Source organism: Schistocerca serialis, chromosome 8, assembly GCF_023864345.2.
Source record: "Schistocerca serialis cubense isolate TAMUIC-IGC-003099 chromosome 8, iqSchSeri2.2, whole genome shotgun sequence".
NCBI classification, from domain to species: domain Eukaryota; kingdom Metazoa; phylum Arthropoda; class Insecta; order Orthoptera; family Acrididae; genus Schistocerca; species Schistocerca serialis.
In genome coordinates, this window is record NC_064645.1 from 32444931 (window position 1) to 32463441 (window position 18511).

Below are 18511 nucleotides of genomic sequence, written 5' to 3' on the forward strand. Positions count from 1 at the left end.
AAGAATGGCCATATGAGCTGACAAATAAGGCACAATCACAGATAAAAACAAATTTGGCGATCTATCTCCAAGTGACTGTTGTAAGTTGGGCCACTGTTCCAGCTGCTGTGACTAAGGATGTGCAGGGGATGACTGGTCACATTGTTTGTGTTTTAGGCACAAGTAATGTTATAAAACCAATAGATGATGGAAATGTTTGTCTGAGATGTCCAGAGAAAATTTTAGACCACAGTAAGTCAATATATATTACAGTGACTTGGGTACTACACTGGCAAGATCTAATTTTTATTTTATGTGTTAATAATGAAATCTGAAACCATGTTGGGATTAGGCAGTAATTTGGATCTAGTTGCACTTCAGGATGGAATTACTGCTCAAATTAGCTAGATCAATAATTTAGATGATGGTGCTTACAATTTCACAGTTACAGAAGTTAAATTTTTGTGCATTCATGTTTATAATAATATTAGTGTATCTGTACTTTGGAGATAATAGAGGATGGTTATAATTAAACTTTCACTGCTTGACATGGCCTTCAAGAAAGATGACTGATCGTAGGACAATGAAATTTTTTGGAAATGTGTTTGAGGACATGCAGAACAGAAATAAAGATATGAAGTATGTTTCATCACTCCACAAAATGTTCCAGGAAGAGGAGGAGATTAGTATTTAACATTCCGTCAACAATGAAGTCATTAGGGGCGGAGCACAAGCTCATATTAGGGAAGGATGGGGAAGGAAATCGGTTGTGACCTTCTTTTCTTTTCTTTTTTTTTTTTTTTTTAAAAAAAACCAGCATTTGTGATAAGCAATTTAGGGAAATCATGTAAAATGTAAATCATGAAGGCCAGATGCGGATTTGAATCGTCGTCCTTCCGAATGTGAGTCTAGGTGCCAACCGTTGTGTCACCTCACTTGGTAAAATGTTCCAAGGCCACATATCATCAACTTCAGTCCTCACAAGAAATGTAAGTGCAAAGTTGACTCAGATAGTTTAATTATAACCAGCCCATACATGTTACAGTGAGGATATGTGCCAGAACACCATTTTGCATTACGGCTAAGCTTTAGTGTTTAGTTGTACGAAAATGTAAGTAAATTTGTGCAAATAATGGTTTTGTATAAGTCCAGCATTCACTAATTTATTGGTTGCTATTAGTTGAATATAGTCTGACAAGTTATTATCCTTTATCTTTTTGAGATTGGATTCCATCGGGAACCATGTGTTCAACAACTGCAACATTAGTATTATAAACAAAAAAATGGCAGCATTGGTCATAACAGGTATGAAATGATTTATTAGAGCAAATCCATTTCAATCAGTGTGTGACCATCTTTAGTGTGAATATTCTTGATGACTCATGTAGTAAAAGCACATATTACAACTTCAACATGGCGTCAATACACAATTCAGTTCGGAAAATTTGTTCGTTAGCTGCTGTGTTCTTCTCTACTGACACCATGTTGAAGTTGTAATATGTGCTTATATAGGTGATGTTTTAACTGCTGCATCATTCCTCGCTCTATTGGTCCTGCAGAACACGTATCTTCTCTGTAGTCTGTACTATTAAGGAAACTCGATTAAACTACCTCATTGTGGACTAGTGAGGGAACTATGTCATTGTAAGCATTTAGTGTTTCCAGAAACAAACCATGCTGGTGGTACCGGGAAATGGCTCAATGCCAGCTTCTCAGTTTTGTGGAAGTCAATTTGTTGGGAGAAACCTTAGAACTAAGATTGTGGCTTGGGTAGTCATTATCTGTTGTTGAATTATTTGCAGGTTTAGCAGCTACTGCTATAGTGTTATTTTTGCAAGCTGTCTTGTGTAAAGTAATTTGTAGGTTTGACAGTCCTCATCATCATTTTTATTTCGTGATTTACCCCTACTTCTATATTTGCAGCCAGTGACATTTTTCAAATTTTGGCATTCAATTTTTTTTTCTTTTTTTATGATCCTCTCCTCCACAGCTGGCACAGACCACTTGCTTTCTTGTGCAGTGTTTGGTTGTTTTGTCTAGGTCACAGCCCTTAAAGCAGCAAGGTATAGACACAAAGTTTATGATACACAGTGGCTGGAGTGGAATGGTGAGCGAGCAGCTCTGCCCAGAACGCAGTTGGAGGTCGCCAGTACAAGGTATGCAGTGGTGGCCACACCATCTGCATCCCATGAGCACTACCTCACCATCTGTTACCCCTAGGAAATGAACACCACAGACAAGATGATAAAAGCTTAGCAAAGATAAAACATTAAAAATGGCAAACATAAAAGAATAAGGAGAATGAAAAGGTGTGAAGGGTAGGAGCCAAGTGAGACTGCCGAGCAAAGGCTGCCACTGGCTCCTTGGACCAGAGCAGGCGAGGAGTGTCCCTCCCACCATATAGCTGAGATGCTGAGTTGCAGATAGGCGCAACAAAAAGACATTCGGAAAATGAACTCTTGGCCAACAAGGCCTTCGTTGGAGATCAAAAACACACACACACACACACACACACACACACACACACACACACACACACACAAATAAACTCAAACATACATGACTGCAGTCTCTGGCTGCTGAGGCCACACAGTGTGAGCAGCTGCACATGATGGGAGACACAACCTTGTGGTGGGGGTAGGGAGAACGCTGGGGCAGGGAGGGGGAGGGATGGATTTTCCATTATAAAACCAGGTCAGCCGCTTTGGTGTCATTCGCAAGCAACAGAGGTGCTTGTCAGGAAGGTTGAGAGATCGCCGCAAAGCAGCCAAATTTGGGCAGTGTGGTAGGATGCGAACCACTGTCAGGTGGGCACCACATCTGCAGTAAGATGCCTTATTACATTGGAGATTGTGGCTCTGGGTCAGCCAAGTGTGGCCAATGCATAGCCGATAAGGGGTAGTGGATTGCCTGCAAGAAGTGCGAAGGAAGACTGCCACGTGGTTGTGATCTCTTTTATTGCTCTTAGTTTGTTTGAGGAGTCCAGGACAAACCATTCTGAGTTCCAGACACTCAACAACTGATGGTTTAGAGTTGACCAAAGGTCCAGTTCTGGGACCCCCATTTACAAAATCGGCATCCTGGTAGTCAACTTTTCCAAGCAGTCGGCATGTTCATTCCCTGAGATCCCAACATGTCAAGGGATGCAAACAAAGACAACTGCCCATCCAGCTTGATGGAGGTCAGAAAGCAGATCCTGGATAGTTCTTACTAATGGGTGATGAGGGTAGCACTGGTCTTTCGCCTAAAGGCTGCTCAGTGCATCACTGGAGATTAGAAGCATCCTGCCAGTGCAAAAATGAGCGTATCTAAGGGCTTGTTTAATGGTCACCAATTCAACAGTGAAGACACTGCATCCATTCAGCAAGGAGCACAGTTCTCTGCAAAATTGGTTCATCCATTGACCCTTGAATTGTCAGTGCATACAATTTCTGAGCCTGTAAATGCATCAAGGACATCCAGGAATAGCTGGTGAAACACAATGGGGTCAACTGAATCCTTTAGTCCAAAGGATAAGTCGAGACAGACTCAAGGTCAGGGTACATGTCATCAGGGCCTATGTGATTCCTCCCTGTGACTAGAGGTGACAGTTGGGGAAGTTTCAGTTCAGAACAGAGAGACTGCAAATGTGACCCCAGTTGTGACTCTGTTGTGGGAGGTGGACCTCCCTACTAGGGAAAAGGACACAGTAGCTTGGAGGCTTAGGGTAGCTGCGAACATGTATAGCATAATTGAGTAGCTGTTGTTGATACCTGATCTATAGTGAAGGATTGCAGCTTTTGTGAGTAGGCTGTTCATAGGGTTAGTTCGAAAGGCTCCTTTGCAAGTCGGACCCTGCAGTGGTGTATCGGGTCCAGTGACCACAATGCTGAGGATCATGCCGAACCATATGCGAGATTTCCATAATTAAGATGGGACAGGATCTGGGCTTTGTAAGGCTGCAGAAGGTTAGTGCAGTCTGCAACCCAGCTGGTGTTACTGTGGCAGCAGAGTGTATTAATGTGTAGCAAGCACCCTTGCTTAAGCTGGAGAAGATGGGGAAGCCATGTCAGCTGGGCAACCCATCCCAAAAAGCAGTAAGATTCCACCACATTGAGTAATTGGACCTCAAGGGAAAGTTCTTGGTGTGGCTGAACAGTATGATGGTGACAGAAGTGCAGGATGTGAGTCTTGGCAGTGGAAAACTGAAAGCTGTGGGTGACTGCACTTTCCAAATGGTGCCCTGTAGTCGGTGTTCAGCAACACCCACACTAGAGGAGCAATAGTAGAAGCAAAAATCGTCGACGTACAAGGAGGGCCATACTGAAGACCCCACAGCTTCTGCCAACCATTGATGACCACTAAAAAAGAGAGGGACACTCTGTACAGAGCCATGCAGGATCCAATTCTCATGGATATGGGGAGTACTATGGGGAATTATTTTTTGACAATTTTATTACGTAATTTAAATGTAACTTTAAGCTGAAATACCCTGCATAATGAATTTTGCTTATGACAACAGTGAAAATCATTAACTTCATTTATGAGAGAGAATTAAATTTATTTATGAAAGATTAAATTTAGAAAATTTGCAAGAGCAGTTTATTTGTTCATAAGTTTAACTTAATTAACATTTTATGCTAGCTGCAAGCATCTACTGCCACTTAAACAGAGTTGAATAAGTTCACAGCCAATACTCAATCAAGATATAGGGTACTGTAAACAAGAAAACTGGCAGCATCAGTCGTAGGAGATTTAAAATCATTTATTACAGCGAATGATTTCAGTTACTGTGTGACCCTCTTCAGTGCACATATTCTAGTCTTGAAGAATGAAAATCTTGAGTTCAAAATTTGTTTGTTGGATGCTATGTTCTTCTGTATTAAAGTCATGTTGACTTTATAATATGTGCTTTTATTACAGACATCTCAGAGGCAAAAAGCTTCTTTACCAGTGTGCTTGTAGTCTGACCTGATGTGAGAAATATCCTTGTCAGTCAAAGCCAGGTATTTTAAGGATCTCAGTCCTTACCACTTTAAGTGCTGTGACCTAGACCATACAACCAAACACTGCACAAGAAAGCAAATGGTCTGTGCCAGTTGTGGAGGAGAGGACCATAAAATAGAAGGAAAGAAAAGAATGCCAAAATGTGAAAAATGCCATTGGCTGCACATGTAGAGGCAGGGGAAAATCATGAAATAAAAATGATGATGACGACTGTCAAATCTACAAATTACTTTACGCAAGCCAGCTTACAAAAATAGACTATAGCAGTAGCTGCTAGATCTGCAAATAATTCAACAATAGGTAATTACTACCCAAGCCACATTCTTAGTTCTAAGGTTCATACAAAGTACAATACAAACACACAAATTGACTTCTACTAGAATGAAAAGCTGGCATTGAGTCATTTCCTGATGCCATCAGCATGGTTTGTTTCTCGAAACACTGAATGCTTACAATGTCACAATTTCGCCACTAGTCCACAATAAGGTGGTTGAACCTAGTCTCCTTAATAGTGCAGGACTGACAGAATGAGGAGTAGTGCAGCAGTTGAAACACCACCTCTATGAGTAGGACACCGTGCAGATCGCACTTATGCTTAGAATACAGCAACTTGAGCAATAACAGTGCAAACATGAAAATATCCCTGAAAATGTGAGGAAGAGAGAAGTACAGGTGGCAGCTCTAATCCAATCAACATATGTGAACAACGAAACACAACTAACTAACCACAAATCCAAACTACTAACATAGAGGTCAAACAAACATTCGTAGCTGACAACACCAGCCTAGATATGATAAACAATGACAAATGATTGATGTATGTGACAACCAAGAATGTTGCAAATGAACTTGTGACAAACAAGCATATGATAAGCAACGGAGTGACAGGCAGAACCGAGTAATGAGGGAAAGAAAATAATTTCCGTAGATACTGGCAAACTCATAGATTAAAGTGGTGATAAACAATGTGGGGGTAAACAGATTTAACAAGGACCTGGAACTTGAGGAAAATTGTCCCTGTTATGAAGGTGCAAAACACACTGAAGGGACCAGAAGAAGTAAGACTTAAAACATGGTGATCTAAACACTTTGGAAACAAGCCTTAAATTAAGTAGGTTTCAGCATAGAGATACGCTTCAGACTGCACTGCAGCTCTGATCCGTCAGTCTCACCCAAAGGGAGGCTAATTTTGTTTTCTGACAATGGAGCAGACAGATAGGATGACAGTACACAAGGGGAAACTATCAACAGAGTCACTCAAACTCTATAACCTTCTTCAACAAACATGTTTGTGGAGATCAGAAAGTCTAGATAGAGAAAAAGGTTTTTGAGATATGATCAGAGCCCACAGTATGGTATTTTTTTGACCACAGCAAATTGGTACAAAGTGCTTTGTCTATGCAAAATTGTTCTGAGGCTCCTGCAGCTAAATATGATGTGGAATACTTCAGTGGCTGCAGAACTCTCGTTGGTTATTGATGAATATAAATGTGACACCTTATGTTTACAGAACCCTATATGTCAGGAATGGACAACTAACCTGCCTCATGCCACAGGCCACGTTAATCATTGGAGACAGCAGTGCCACGGTGGCAACTGTTGTTCTCAGCTGGAACTTCAGTATCACTAGGATAACTCAACATTGCAATAGCAATTTAGTAGAAATTGAAGTAAACAGTGACAGACAAACCTGGGTGATATTGTCATTATGTGTTCTCGTGCACAAGATACCTTCAGAGATACGGTAGACTATGTAGCACATTTCTCTAGAGATTGAAAGTTACTGATAACTGTACACGTGAGTGGTAAGTTAAAACTCTGCAATACATGTAGAACTGATGATAAGGGACAAATTGTTAACCAAATAAAACCGAATAATAATGTATTTATATTTAATAGGGAAGATCAACCACACATATATAAGGGACATGCTGCTGGGATGAACAGTATCAATATTACTTTAACCAGTGCCATAAAGATAAACGTGGATATCAACAGTTACACTGCACTTTGTAACCATTGACCATATTATCACCATTATAGACATTCATGACAAAATGACACACTATAATACAGACAACTGACTCATCATAAATGAAGCTGAATGGAACAAACTCAAAATGCACAAATATCAAGAACTGGACAATAACATAACCAGTAGCATCAAATGTAGGACACTCAGTTTGACTGAAATACTGCAGACAGCACAGGGCATCACTATACCACGACCATCGAACAGACTGAGGACAAAAACACCCTGGAGCACTGAACTAGACTGGGACAGGTCATGAGGCAGGAAGGGAAACTGTATCAAAGGACAGTCACAGCGAGAGATAGACAAATAATAATAAAATATTATATAGAGCAGTCTCGAGCGCATAAAAACACTTTTATTCTCAAGTACTGATTGGTTTTGGCCCAATGTGGACCATCTTGGGACTGTATGTCTTTGATGACATGTGGAGACTGCAGTTGACATCAGTCCCTGCTCCGTGTCATCACCTCTACACATCACCACTAGAGTACGGTCTGAAGATGATCCATATCGTGGCGAAACCAGTCACCACTTTTGAATAAAAGTGTTTTTGTGTGATTGAGACCGTTCTGTGTAATTTTTCATTACTGTTCATTGTAATCATTGCTGTGTCCAAATTGTTTACAAAAATCACCAATAGACAAATAAGACTACAGAAATGCAATGTTCTGTTTAAAAATGTAGTATAGATGATTGAGAAACAGCACTGGGAGGAATACGGCTCAACACAGTTGCAAATTAGCATGTGGAGTCAGCGACAAAATAATACAGAAAAATTAAGTCACCTTTGATTCTGGGAGTACTAAAGCAGGATGACAGTACAATGACAAAAGGATGGAGGAATACAGTGCAACTATTGCTGAATACACCCTTGCCAGATGATGACCCTATAACAGACGCAGCAATGTAATACTGACCGAGAAACAAACTAGACAGTGGGGGATACAACTGTAACCATCAGCGACCCATTCAAATAGGAGGTCACATTAGCAATAGTGAGACTAAAGAAAAACAAAGTTCCAGTCCTAGGCAAAATCCACTCAGAAACTACACAACAGGTTGCACCAAAAATAACACCATATTTAATGGATTTATTAAATGATACTTGTTTCTCATAAGGATACCTCAGTTGTGGAAGACAGCTAATCCCGTAGTAATTTTAAAAAGTAGCTAATAAAGACCCTTCAGAACTGGAATCGTATTGACCTGTAAGCCTTCTAAATTCTGTAGCTAAAGTGTAGAAATGGCTCCTGTGCTATAGCCTAAAGGAACATAGAGAGCTTTACAGCCTTTGCCAACATCAATATGGATTCAGAGCAGGGAAGTCAACTGATAATGCAAGAAACAAAATTTTCAAATTATAGGACACACCCTTCAAAAATGTGCATCTCAGATTTCAATACACATTGTAGGCATCTTTGATAATCACTGGTTGCCTGCACTGTTTGCGTGATTCCGAGAACTTCAGGTAACTGGGTCCCTGCGCATTATTTTCCTGGCTTGGTACCAAAACAAAGTAGCAGACTGGCAGGTGGGTAGCCACAGAATAGTCAAAAGGAATACAAAGGGATGCCCCAAAGCTCAATTTGTGGACCCATCTTCTGGGATATCACAACTTAACTCCTCCAGCTTCTCACAGAAGGAGGCGAGCACACCGACAGGGTCATGGCCTATGCTGATGACATGTTTTTTGTGCTATATCCAGACATAGGATTGACATTAGAGAGCAAAGCCTATGGTATCCTCAATACAACACAACTTTGGTGTAATATAAACAAATTAACATGGCACATAAGACAGCATATGAGGAGCAACTTTTCAAAACTCATAATGTGTAGTGGAGAACAAAATTGAGGTTGATACAAAATCGTGTATTTTATGACCTGCTCTACACACCCCTGTAATCAGATCCCATCAAAATGTGTTTTCAAGCCTACAAAGAGAGCTTTGAAAAGTAGCAAATGCAAAAAATTGCATTTCGTCCACCACTATGAGTGAATCAAACTACATTAAGCCCAGTACAAATTGAATTGGTCACATGTCTATCAGTGCATGGAAATAAGTTTGCAGGCAATTATGTGTACACAAATCCAAAAAGAATGTTACAAAGTGCTCATAAGACAACCGGTTACTATTTTTTCAGAAGCCCTGAAATAAATTTCAGTCCTCACATCAAAACATACTTCCAAAATGGCATACTCAGATCATACACTTGAGTGGCACTTCACTGCATAAAAGATCTTACCCAATCCACATCCAGCAGCAAAAGATCCCAAAAACAATTCTGCATGCTCTCAGCTCCGTTAGTCGCATGACCACTACTCAGTCAAAACTCCATCAGCAGCCAACCACACTTGGTTGCAAATGGTCATTTACATTTAACATTTAAATGATTATCATTAAGATTATTTATCACAAAATTCAAAATGTTCTTGATTTCATAATTGTTATAAAATCCACACTTTTTTCTTAGACTGTTAAATTGCCAGAATCCACACTCACTAGTCAGTTGTCTTACTGTATTTATGTCTTCCATTTCAACACTTCTTCCATTGGCACTACATCCCTGGATGGGACTTGGCTTCCTCAATAATTTTATGCCATTCCTCTCAGGACTTCACCGTAGACCTACAGTTACAGCAACTGACTCTGACAGTGTCCTCTCCAACCTTGTCACTCCATCTCAACCTAGGTCGTCCTCTTGCTCTTCTTCCTCCAGTTTCATTGCAGCAGGCTTTCCTTGTGGGATCTGTCTCATTAAGTCCAGCCCGTCTCAGTCTACACAGGTTTATGAACTTTACCACATTATCCTCCTTGTAGCAGTCATTAAGTTTGTCATTTCTTCACCTTCTCCAGGTCCCATTTTCGTATACAGCTCCAAAAATTGTCCTCAGTGTACTTCTTTCATGTGCTCTCAGTTTGTTTTCACCCTGCTTCACAATTTTCCATATTTCTGAGCCATAAGTAAGTACTGGGCATGTCAGCATTTTGTAAAGTCTGCACTTAGTCCCTCGTGATATAAGCTTGGATCTAAAATGTCGCAACATTCCAAAGTAGCATCAGGTAGAAGCACTTGTGCAAGCCATAATTTCAGTAAAGGTGGTGCCACTTGTTTCTATCTTTGAGCCCAGGTAGGTGAAACATTCCACTCACTCAAATGTCATTCCATCAAGGGTTATTGTGGGCTGTAAAGGTTGGTTAGTGCCATTATACATATACTTCTCCTTTCCTTCTTTAATTCTCAGGCCCATCTTCTCTGCACTCAGTTTTAGAGCTGAAAATGCACTCTGTAGATCTCTAAGTATACTGCTCATTAAATATAAGTCTTCTACATATCCCAGCAATTGTACAGACTTATAGCAGATAGTTCCTCTTGTATGAATATCTGATTTGCGTACCTCTTTTTCAAGGGCCAGGTTGAAAAGTAGGCAGGAAAGCCCATCTCCTTGCCTTAGCCCAGTTTGAGTGGGAAACTGAGGTGATAGCCTGACTGAACTCGCATGGTACACTGGGGTACTTTAGGGTGACCCCTATTAAATGCACCAATTTTCCAGGCACTCGAAATTCCCGCATTGCCTCATAAATTTTGGCCTGGTTTATTGTGTCATATGTAGATTTAAAGTCAATGAAAAGATGGTGTACACCAACATTGAATTCATTGGTTTTTTCTACTATTTGTCGGAGAGTAAATACCTGGCTTACAGTTGACTTTCTTGGTCTGAACCCGCATTGATAGCTTCCAATAATATCCATTTTGATACAACTTTATTCAAATGTTATTTTTTGTTTTTAATACCAATTTCTGACTTATCATTCAAAACACAGTCAAACCTGATATGGATTTAAAGTAGATGTGTTTCATTGTTGCTTACTTCTCTTGCCACTTATATTTTTATTTATTAATCACTTTTCTCTCTTGTCAGAAAATTCTTGGTGAAATTTCCCACAGTACACATGTTCCAACAGACAGTGCCACAGCTGTGATATGTATTGTCATGTGACTCTTACAGAGTCAGTGCCTTCTTGCTGCTGGGTGGTGTGCAGTTGACATTGTAGGACTACACAGAGGTGCTCTTAGAGCAAAAGTCAGTTCTTTATATATTTCCGAACATCCATCCGTCTATACTTCCACCAAAAAGCTATCATAGCATTTGTGGCATGTTGCCCATTATGGCATGCCTGTAAACTGTCATGACATTGCGCCATGTGCAGCTCTTTGTGTATCACTACTACCCTGTTACCCAAGTGGTTCTTACAGTATAAGATACCAACCCCTCTGACAAAATCTGTGTCAGAAGCATACCAGTAAGATTCTACATCTCTTTCCTGTGCTTATTTCAACTCTTCTATGAGAACATTGTCAGTCTGGACAACCTGTACTTTGCAACTTAAGCCATCATCATTTTGATACGAGGGTAATCCCAAAAGTAAGGTCTCCTATTTTTTATAAGTACATAGAACTGTTTATTTCTACAATGGTTTACATCAGTTTACAGAATGAACATTTAGCTATTTTTTGACATAACCACCATTTCTGTCGATGCATTTTTGTAGACGCTGTGGCAGTTTTTGTATGCCTGTCATACCAGCTCGCCACCTTGCTGTTCAGGAAGTTATGAACCTCTTCTTTCGCCTCGTTGTCGGAGCTGAATCGCTTTCCGGCCAAATGTTCTTTTAACCTAGGGAACAGGTGATAGTCACTGGGCGCCAAGTCAGGACTGTAGGGTGGGTGGGTGATTATGTTCCACTGAAACTGTTGCAGGAGAGCAAAGGTTTGCCGAGCAATGTGTGGGCGAACGTTGTCATGGAGAATGTAAACGCCCTTGCTCAACATTCCTCTTCTCCAGTTCTGAATTGCCCGTTTGAGTTTTTTCAGAGTCTCACAGTACCTGTCAGCATTAATTGTAATCCCAGCGATTCAGCTCCGATGATGAGGTGAAAGAAGAGGTTCACAACTTTCTGAACAGTATGGTGGCGAGCTGGTATGACATAGGCATACAAAAACTGCCACAGCATCTAAAAAATGCATTGACAGAAATGGTGATTATGTTGAAATATAGCTAAATGCTCAAGCTGTAAACTGATGTAAACCATTGTAGAAATAAAAAGTTCTATGTACTTATAAAAAGTAGGAGACCTTACTTTTGGGATTACCCTTGCACAAACAACCCTTTTATGGTGCACATCATTTTATCACAAAAGTTTCAGTGCTCACACCAGGCCAGCATGGTCAGTGATCACAGTGAACTTCCACCCCTACAAATAGCATTTGAAATAATTTACTCCCAAAACAAGGGCCAGTAACTCTTTCTCAGTAGCACTACAGTTTACTTCTTCTGAATACACCTGTCTAGAAACACAACCTATGGGATTTTTTTTTCTCCATTATACTCCTGACTAAAGACAGCTCTGAGAGCATAATCCAAAGTGTCTGTTGAAAGAATAAAGGGTTTTTCAGACTCTGGGGAGACCAGCAAAAGTGAACTACTTAAAGCATTCTTGTCTCATGGCTATCTCACACTCTTCTGTCCACTCAAATACAGCACCTTTCTTCAATAACTTTGTCAAGGTTTTAGTCACCATGGCATAATCCTTCACAAAACAGAGACAGTAATTAGCTAGAACAAGGAGTGACTGTAGCTTCTTAAAATTAGTAGGAACTGGATAATTCTCAACTGCTTCTGTCAACCTTGGGTGTGGCTTAACTACGTCTGCACAAATAATATGTCTCAGGTACTGGACCTGTGGCTTTGCAAGCAAACACTTCTCTATTTTTGAGCTTAAATGAGCACTTCACATCTTGGGCAACACACTTTGTAACCTTTCTGCATGTTCCTCAACTGTTCTTGAAAAAGTTATTATATCATCCAAGTATAAGAGACACATAGTGGGCTTCAAGCCTCTCAATAGTAATTCAGTGAATATTTGAAAAGTAGCAGGCGCATTCCTTAGACCAAAAGGCATACAAAGAAACTCATATAATCCAGAAGTGGTTTTTGTTGTAACGGCGACCGGAACAGTTGCGAGGTTGAAGTGACAGAAAGCGCGGCAGGACCTGCTGAGCAGCCCGCGAACAACAATGCAACAGGAGAGGGCAGACACGACCAACGAAGGACAGAACAAACAACAACAAGATTGAAACAATGGAGTCACAAGAAAACCTAACAACCATGTCCACTCGTACACAGATCAAGAAAGTAAATAAGTTATCTATGGCAACGCAAGATTAGACTCGCTGGCTGAGCGAGAGGCGGGTGCTTAAATACTTTATCGGGGGCACCACTATTGGCCGCTGGAACCATGTGTTCCACTGTGGCGCCCTCACACTAAATGTGGGCCAGGAGGTGTGCGCCACCACAGCTTACGGTGCGATGGTGCAGAGACCTCTAGGGGTCTTCGACGTCCATGACGTCTGGCGGGGATTCAAATTCCACGGCGCGCAGTACCAGAGTTTTGGGTCTATCCTGTGGCGCAATCGAATTTCCTAATCTGTCCATTGTTTCATCAATATGGGGTAGAGGATGTGTTAGGGGTTGTGACCTGATGTAACACTCTCTCATCAACACACAGACGATAGGACTTTCTCCATTGAATGCCTTTTTAGAGACCATGACAATAGGCAAAGACCTAGGCTTGTAGAGGGTTGAATTATCCCTACAGCCACCTGCAACTGAATAGTTTTCTCAACAACAGATTGTAGGTGAAATGGCAGTCTATATGGTTTCTGGGTGATAAGTCTAGCATCTTCTGTGGGAATTTCGTGCAGTAAGGGGTTAGTTGCTGGCAAATACTGCCATTCCTACAATAGCCACACATATTCTTCCAGAACTGGGCATAAAAGATTTTGCTCTGAATCAGAAAAACATGCAATTTCTCATGTAACTGATTCCTTAGAAAAGGCATAATTGCATGAACCTTTCTCTCTGGCAACTGCTTTTTCCTACTTTGCTTAAAGTGTTTTGCATATCGAACTGCTTCTTCAGTTACTTCCTCTTCACTGGCCAGTACAGTTCCAAGTGGAATCTTTACATCTCTCTGACCAAAACACATACTGATACTCATATCTTCTTTTTCACTGCTTTTGCATTACTTATGCTCCTTTTGACATGGGATTGAACCTAGTTGAGAATGTCATTCTGTCTGTACAGATCAACCAGAAAGTCCAATCTCAGTGGTATCTGAGTTTTGATATCAATTCAGAGAACTTTTCCCTTTCCTCTGCTGATTCTTAGGGGGGTGATCGTTTTTAATGCCCATGTACATGGTTTTATTGGAGCCCGTGGAGTAGGCCTCACACCACAGGTTCCTCGCGACTGAGGTGTGCTTATTGCCAGAACAGTGAGTTGCCTCACTCAATTGAACAGTTCACATCTTATAATCTATCAGTGCCTGAAAACGGCTCATGAAATCGTTCCCGGAAACAGTACCGAAATCTCATCTGCATTTCCTGACCAGCTCCTTGTCAAACTTGTACCTTCTCCCATCAATCTGCAAGTCTACTTGTCAGTGCCTACAGGAATGATTTTATCATCACCTAAACCTCTGATGTTGTTGTATGGCAGTTTTAGCACATACTTGTCACATTGTGACACAAATAAAACACTAACTGGCCTCCTTTTTTTTATTAACATTTTGACAGTTCTTCCTCTGAGCTTGCCTTCTAACACTATATTTTTCACTTTACTGATTTCTCACTTTCTCAAATGGTTCATTGCTCTTGCAGGGGGCGAGTGGACCTGCTCCACACTCATTTTCCCACAGTACACTTGTGTTTCCTCATTGTGCCCACCCATTTTGCATATTACTTTGTGATGTGACCACTGCGGGAAACCACCTCTGATTTTACAGACAGCTGTCAGTTGCATGCACTATCATATGACATTTTGTACAACAGGGAGTGCAGCAGTGCTCGGCTATGTGGTTCCGTTCCTCACGCTTATAAAAATTTGTATCATTTACAGAAGCACAAAAATGCCTCAAATGGCTCTGAGCACTATGGGACTCAGCTTAAGAGGTCATCAGTCCCCTAGAACTTAGAACTACTTAAACCTAACTAACCTAAGGACAGCACACACATCCATGCCCGAGGCAGGATTCGAACCTGCAACCGTAGCAGTCACACGGTTCCTGACTGTAGCGCCTAGAACCGCTCGGCCACCCCGGCCGACACAGAAGAACAACATGGCTCATTGCTATGTGGGGGAGTTCAAACAAATCGACCCACATCCTCATGTAACAGAGTCAGTCTCCCAGCTTTGTCTAATGATGTGGGGGACACCATTGTAACTTTATTTCAGGAATAAACACTTCAGTAACTCTCAGGTCAGTTTCCTTGATGAGAACCTCATTTCATGTATCATCTTTGCCCAATGCATATGTGTGGCAAGATACATTTAGTATTCTATCTGCAAAAGCTTTGAGATCCTGCAGACATTTTTGTGGTACAAAACGGACAACTGCTCTCAGTAACAGATGAAGCTACTTTTATCAGAGTCGTGTTCTGCGCACCTCTTTGCCAGCACATACAAACTTGTTGCATCATGTACAGCATCAACAGAATCCACAGAAGTACAGGCATCACCTGAAAATTGCGACTTGGTTATATTCAGAGGAAAACTGTCCTTCCAGGAGCAAGTATGCCCCACATCACAGACATTCTGCAAAAAGGTGATAACACTCTCACAGAGTTTTCCCAACAAAGAAGCGACAAATGAAACCACAGGAAGCATAGCCCATATTGGTACATTTGTTTCAGTTTCCACTGCAGAAGCCCAGAGGTGCTTGCAGTAGTTGGACTTGCCGTCTGTCTAGTTTCACATTCGAGTCAATGTAAAAAGTCAGCAGTCTGCTCCTGTAACTGTATTTTCTGTAATAACAACTTACTAACCTGCTCTCAGATGAGAGTGACATTATCTAGTCTTGGCATTACCGGCAGTAGTGACTTTGTGCCATTCCTGCGACCAATTTGCCACAGACTGCTTGTTGGGCACAGTTACAAGATTTTAGGCCAAATTTCTAGAGACAAAAGGTGTTACAAATGAAAGGAAGGTCTCAACATTTAACTACAACATTTAATTAACAAAAACACCCCATGAGAGTGACATCCAGAGCAGCAGCTCACCGATAAGATGAGTACGAAGTACGTGGGCATAGCAGTGGGACTTACGTACACCTTTTCAATGTCAAGTGAAGAGATGCAGCAGGTGTGGGTCAGCAACAAGACGCTCACTGTCAGAGACAGTGGCAACGACATCAGCACAGACCCTCGTCAGGCAGCGTGGTGATGAGGAAATGTGGCACATGCCCCCAATGTTGGTGTAGGTGGGTAGGGCCGTTCTAGGCCGGTTGGCACAGCAGTAGAACATGTAGCGCAGGTGCTGTGCGGGCAGTGACTGCTAGGCCACAAAAGCTGCCATTGTGGCAAGAAAGCGCCCGATGAGGCCGAACACTCGGGAGTGCCGGTGGCTCACATCACCCGTGTGCTCACAGGTGCAGCACAGCATTACAGAGCACGTCGAGCACCGAGTACGGTGCAGTGTACCGACTCTCTCTTCCAAAAATAAGAGGCCACTATCCACAAAATGTCGTGTCGACCCAGGTTGAACAAAATTTTATAAACTGTAATAACTTTTTGGCAGAGAGTTAGCACAGAGCTGGGTTGTGGACGTCTGGTTGTGCTACAGAATTTCTCAAAAAGAGAATTGTAATGAGAATTTGAGTGTTATGTTTGGTGTTTATTGCTGTAAGCCCTGTTACTAAGGAATATAAGAAAAGAGCTGAGCTACAGCACTGGGAGGCCGCTGGAATCAGACTGAGGGCACAGTACCGGTAAGAAAGCCAGTAGGCGAGAGAGCGACCATCTGTCTGAAGCGCTTCTTGCCGGCCCTCTCCACCTCTCCGACACGATGTTTTCCGACCTTCTTATCGGCTGGCAGGCTGATACACTGAGGTATCCCACTGTTAGCAAAGCCTTCCGGCTGGCTGTGGGCAGGGGCACGTCGAGTAAAATCCAGTACACACTCGCGCAGTTTTGGCTACTGTCTCTTTGTAGAATTCAGTACTGGAATAGTAAAATAAAGTGCAATAAAATTTTAAAAGGAAAATTCCTCAATGCTCGGATTTCTGTCTCAGTCTGGTTGCTCACAATGTACACCATCTTAAAAACTGTACCACCTCTTTTTAACCATACTTGAAAACTCTGCATATTTTTCTTCTGTTTCTAGTTAAACATGTACATTCTAAAAACTACAGTCTGTTTAAAAGAACTGAAATCAAAATTTAATTATGTATAGCACTCACAGATTGGAAAATAGTGGTCTTCTCAACTTTCATGCAGTATTAGTGAGAGTACAAAAATTACTGTAAGGAATATGCATAAAAGGATAGTTGATTTATTATAGCCATTAGTGCAGTGAAGACTAATTATATATTAAATACTTATTTAATCTTATCATTCTGTATTTCAGCCAGACATACCAACTAATTGAACCATTGAGAAGACAACTGCAACACTTGGGAAAAGCTACTGAAGACCAGCAAGAGCTAATCACTGCTTTAAAAAGTAAAATACTTCAAAATGACGCATATATACACAAACTAGTGACATGAGGCTCACTGCAAAAGAGGGGGAGGAGGAAAGAATCTAAACTGCTTGAAAATTTCTCACAAGAATTTGTTACGCATTAACATGTATGTATATTGCAGCTAGAAAAATAACTTAGTAAAGATTTTCTTTTTCCTGACATGCTCTTTGTGTTAAATTCTGTGGCTATGAAAATGTCTGTACCCAAGCATTATTCTAAGTGTCAAAACATTTCACACTAAAAACAAATAAATGTGTGACTTTCAGGCTGCAGAATTCTTTCCAATTGCAGCTTATATAGTCCGTCAGCTTCTTATTTGGCTTTAGCTTTGCACAGCTGAGTGGACCTTATTTCACAACCATCCCACCAGCACTAAATTTTAACTAGTCCCTGAGAATCACTGTCAAGGTTCCCATATCAGCAGTCAGGAATAATGCTAACCTTTAGATCATGAAGGAAGTAAAAAAAAAAAAAAAAATTATTTCCAACTTTAATAATAATGATATATAACATATAAACTACTTGTTTGGTTAGGTAGTATCATGCGGAAGGGGTCAGAAACAGCAGCAATGTGACTGTGCGCAGATAGGCATAGGTAGTGCCGGAACAGTAAATGGGAAAATTCAGAGCAGTGCGGTTACTAATGAGCTCACAGTGGTCGCAGGCATTGCAAACCAGTTCAAAGCACAAATTGGCATCAGCAGTGCATGATATGTAGCTTCATATGATACTAGAGAGTAAGTGTCAAGCTGGCACATTTAGGCACTTGAGGGGGTTTCCGAGAGACTTCATGTAACTATTTGACGTGGTGCGAGCACCAAGCATGGAGAGGATTGTAAGTTAATAACCTGAAACCCCTAAGATCTCTCGTATATCATCTGAGTTGACATCTACATCACATGATACTACATCCCTCCCACCTTTAATG

At 41.2% G+C, this 18511-nt stretch overlaps 1 protein-coding gene across 5 annotated transcripts in view; it reads left to right on the plus strand.

Moving 5' to 3' along the window:
- LOC126416158 (TRAF3-interacting protein 1) overlaps positions 1–17744 on the plus strand; it is a 252874-nt gene extending 235130 nt beyond the window's left edge. For all 5 annotated transcript variants that reach the window (XM_050083716.1, XM_050083713.1, XM_050083717.1 and 2 more), the window contains one exon: positions 17467–17744. In XM_050083716.1, the coding sequence (XP_049939673.1) occupies positions 17467–17608 (142 nt within the window). In that variant the 3' untranslated portion in view covers positions 17609–17744. The remainder of the gene's footprint in view (positions 1–17466) is intronic.
- The last annotated feature ends 767 nt before the right edge of the window (positions 17745–18511 follow it).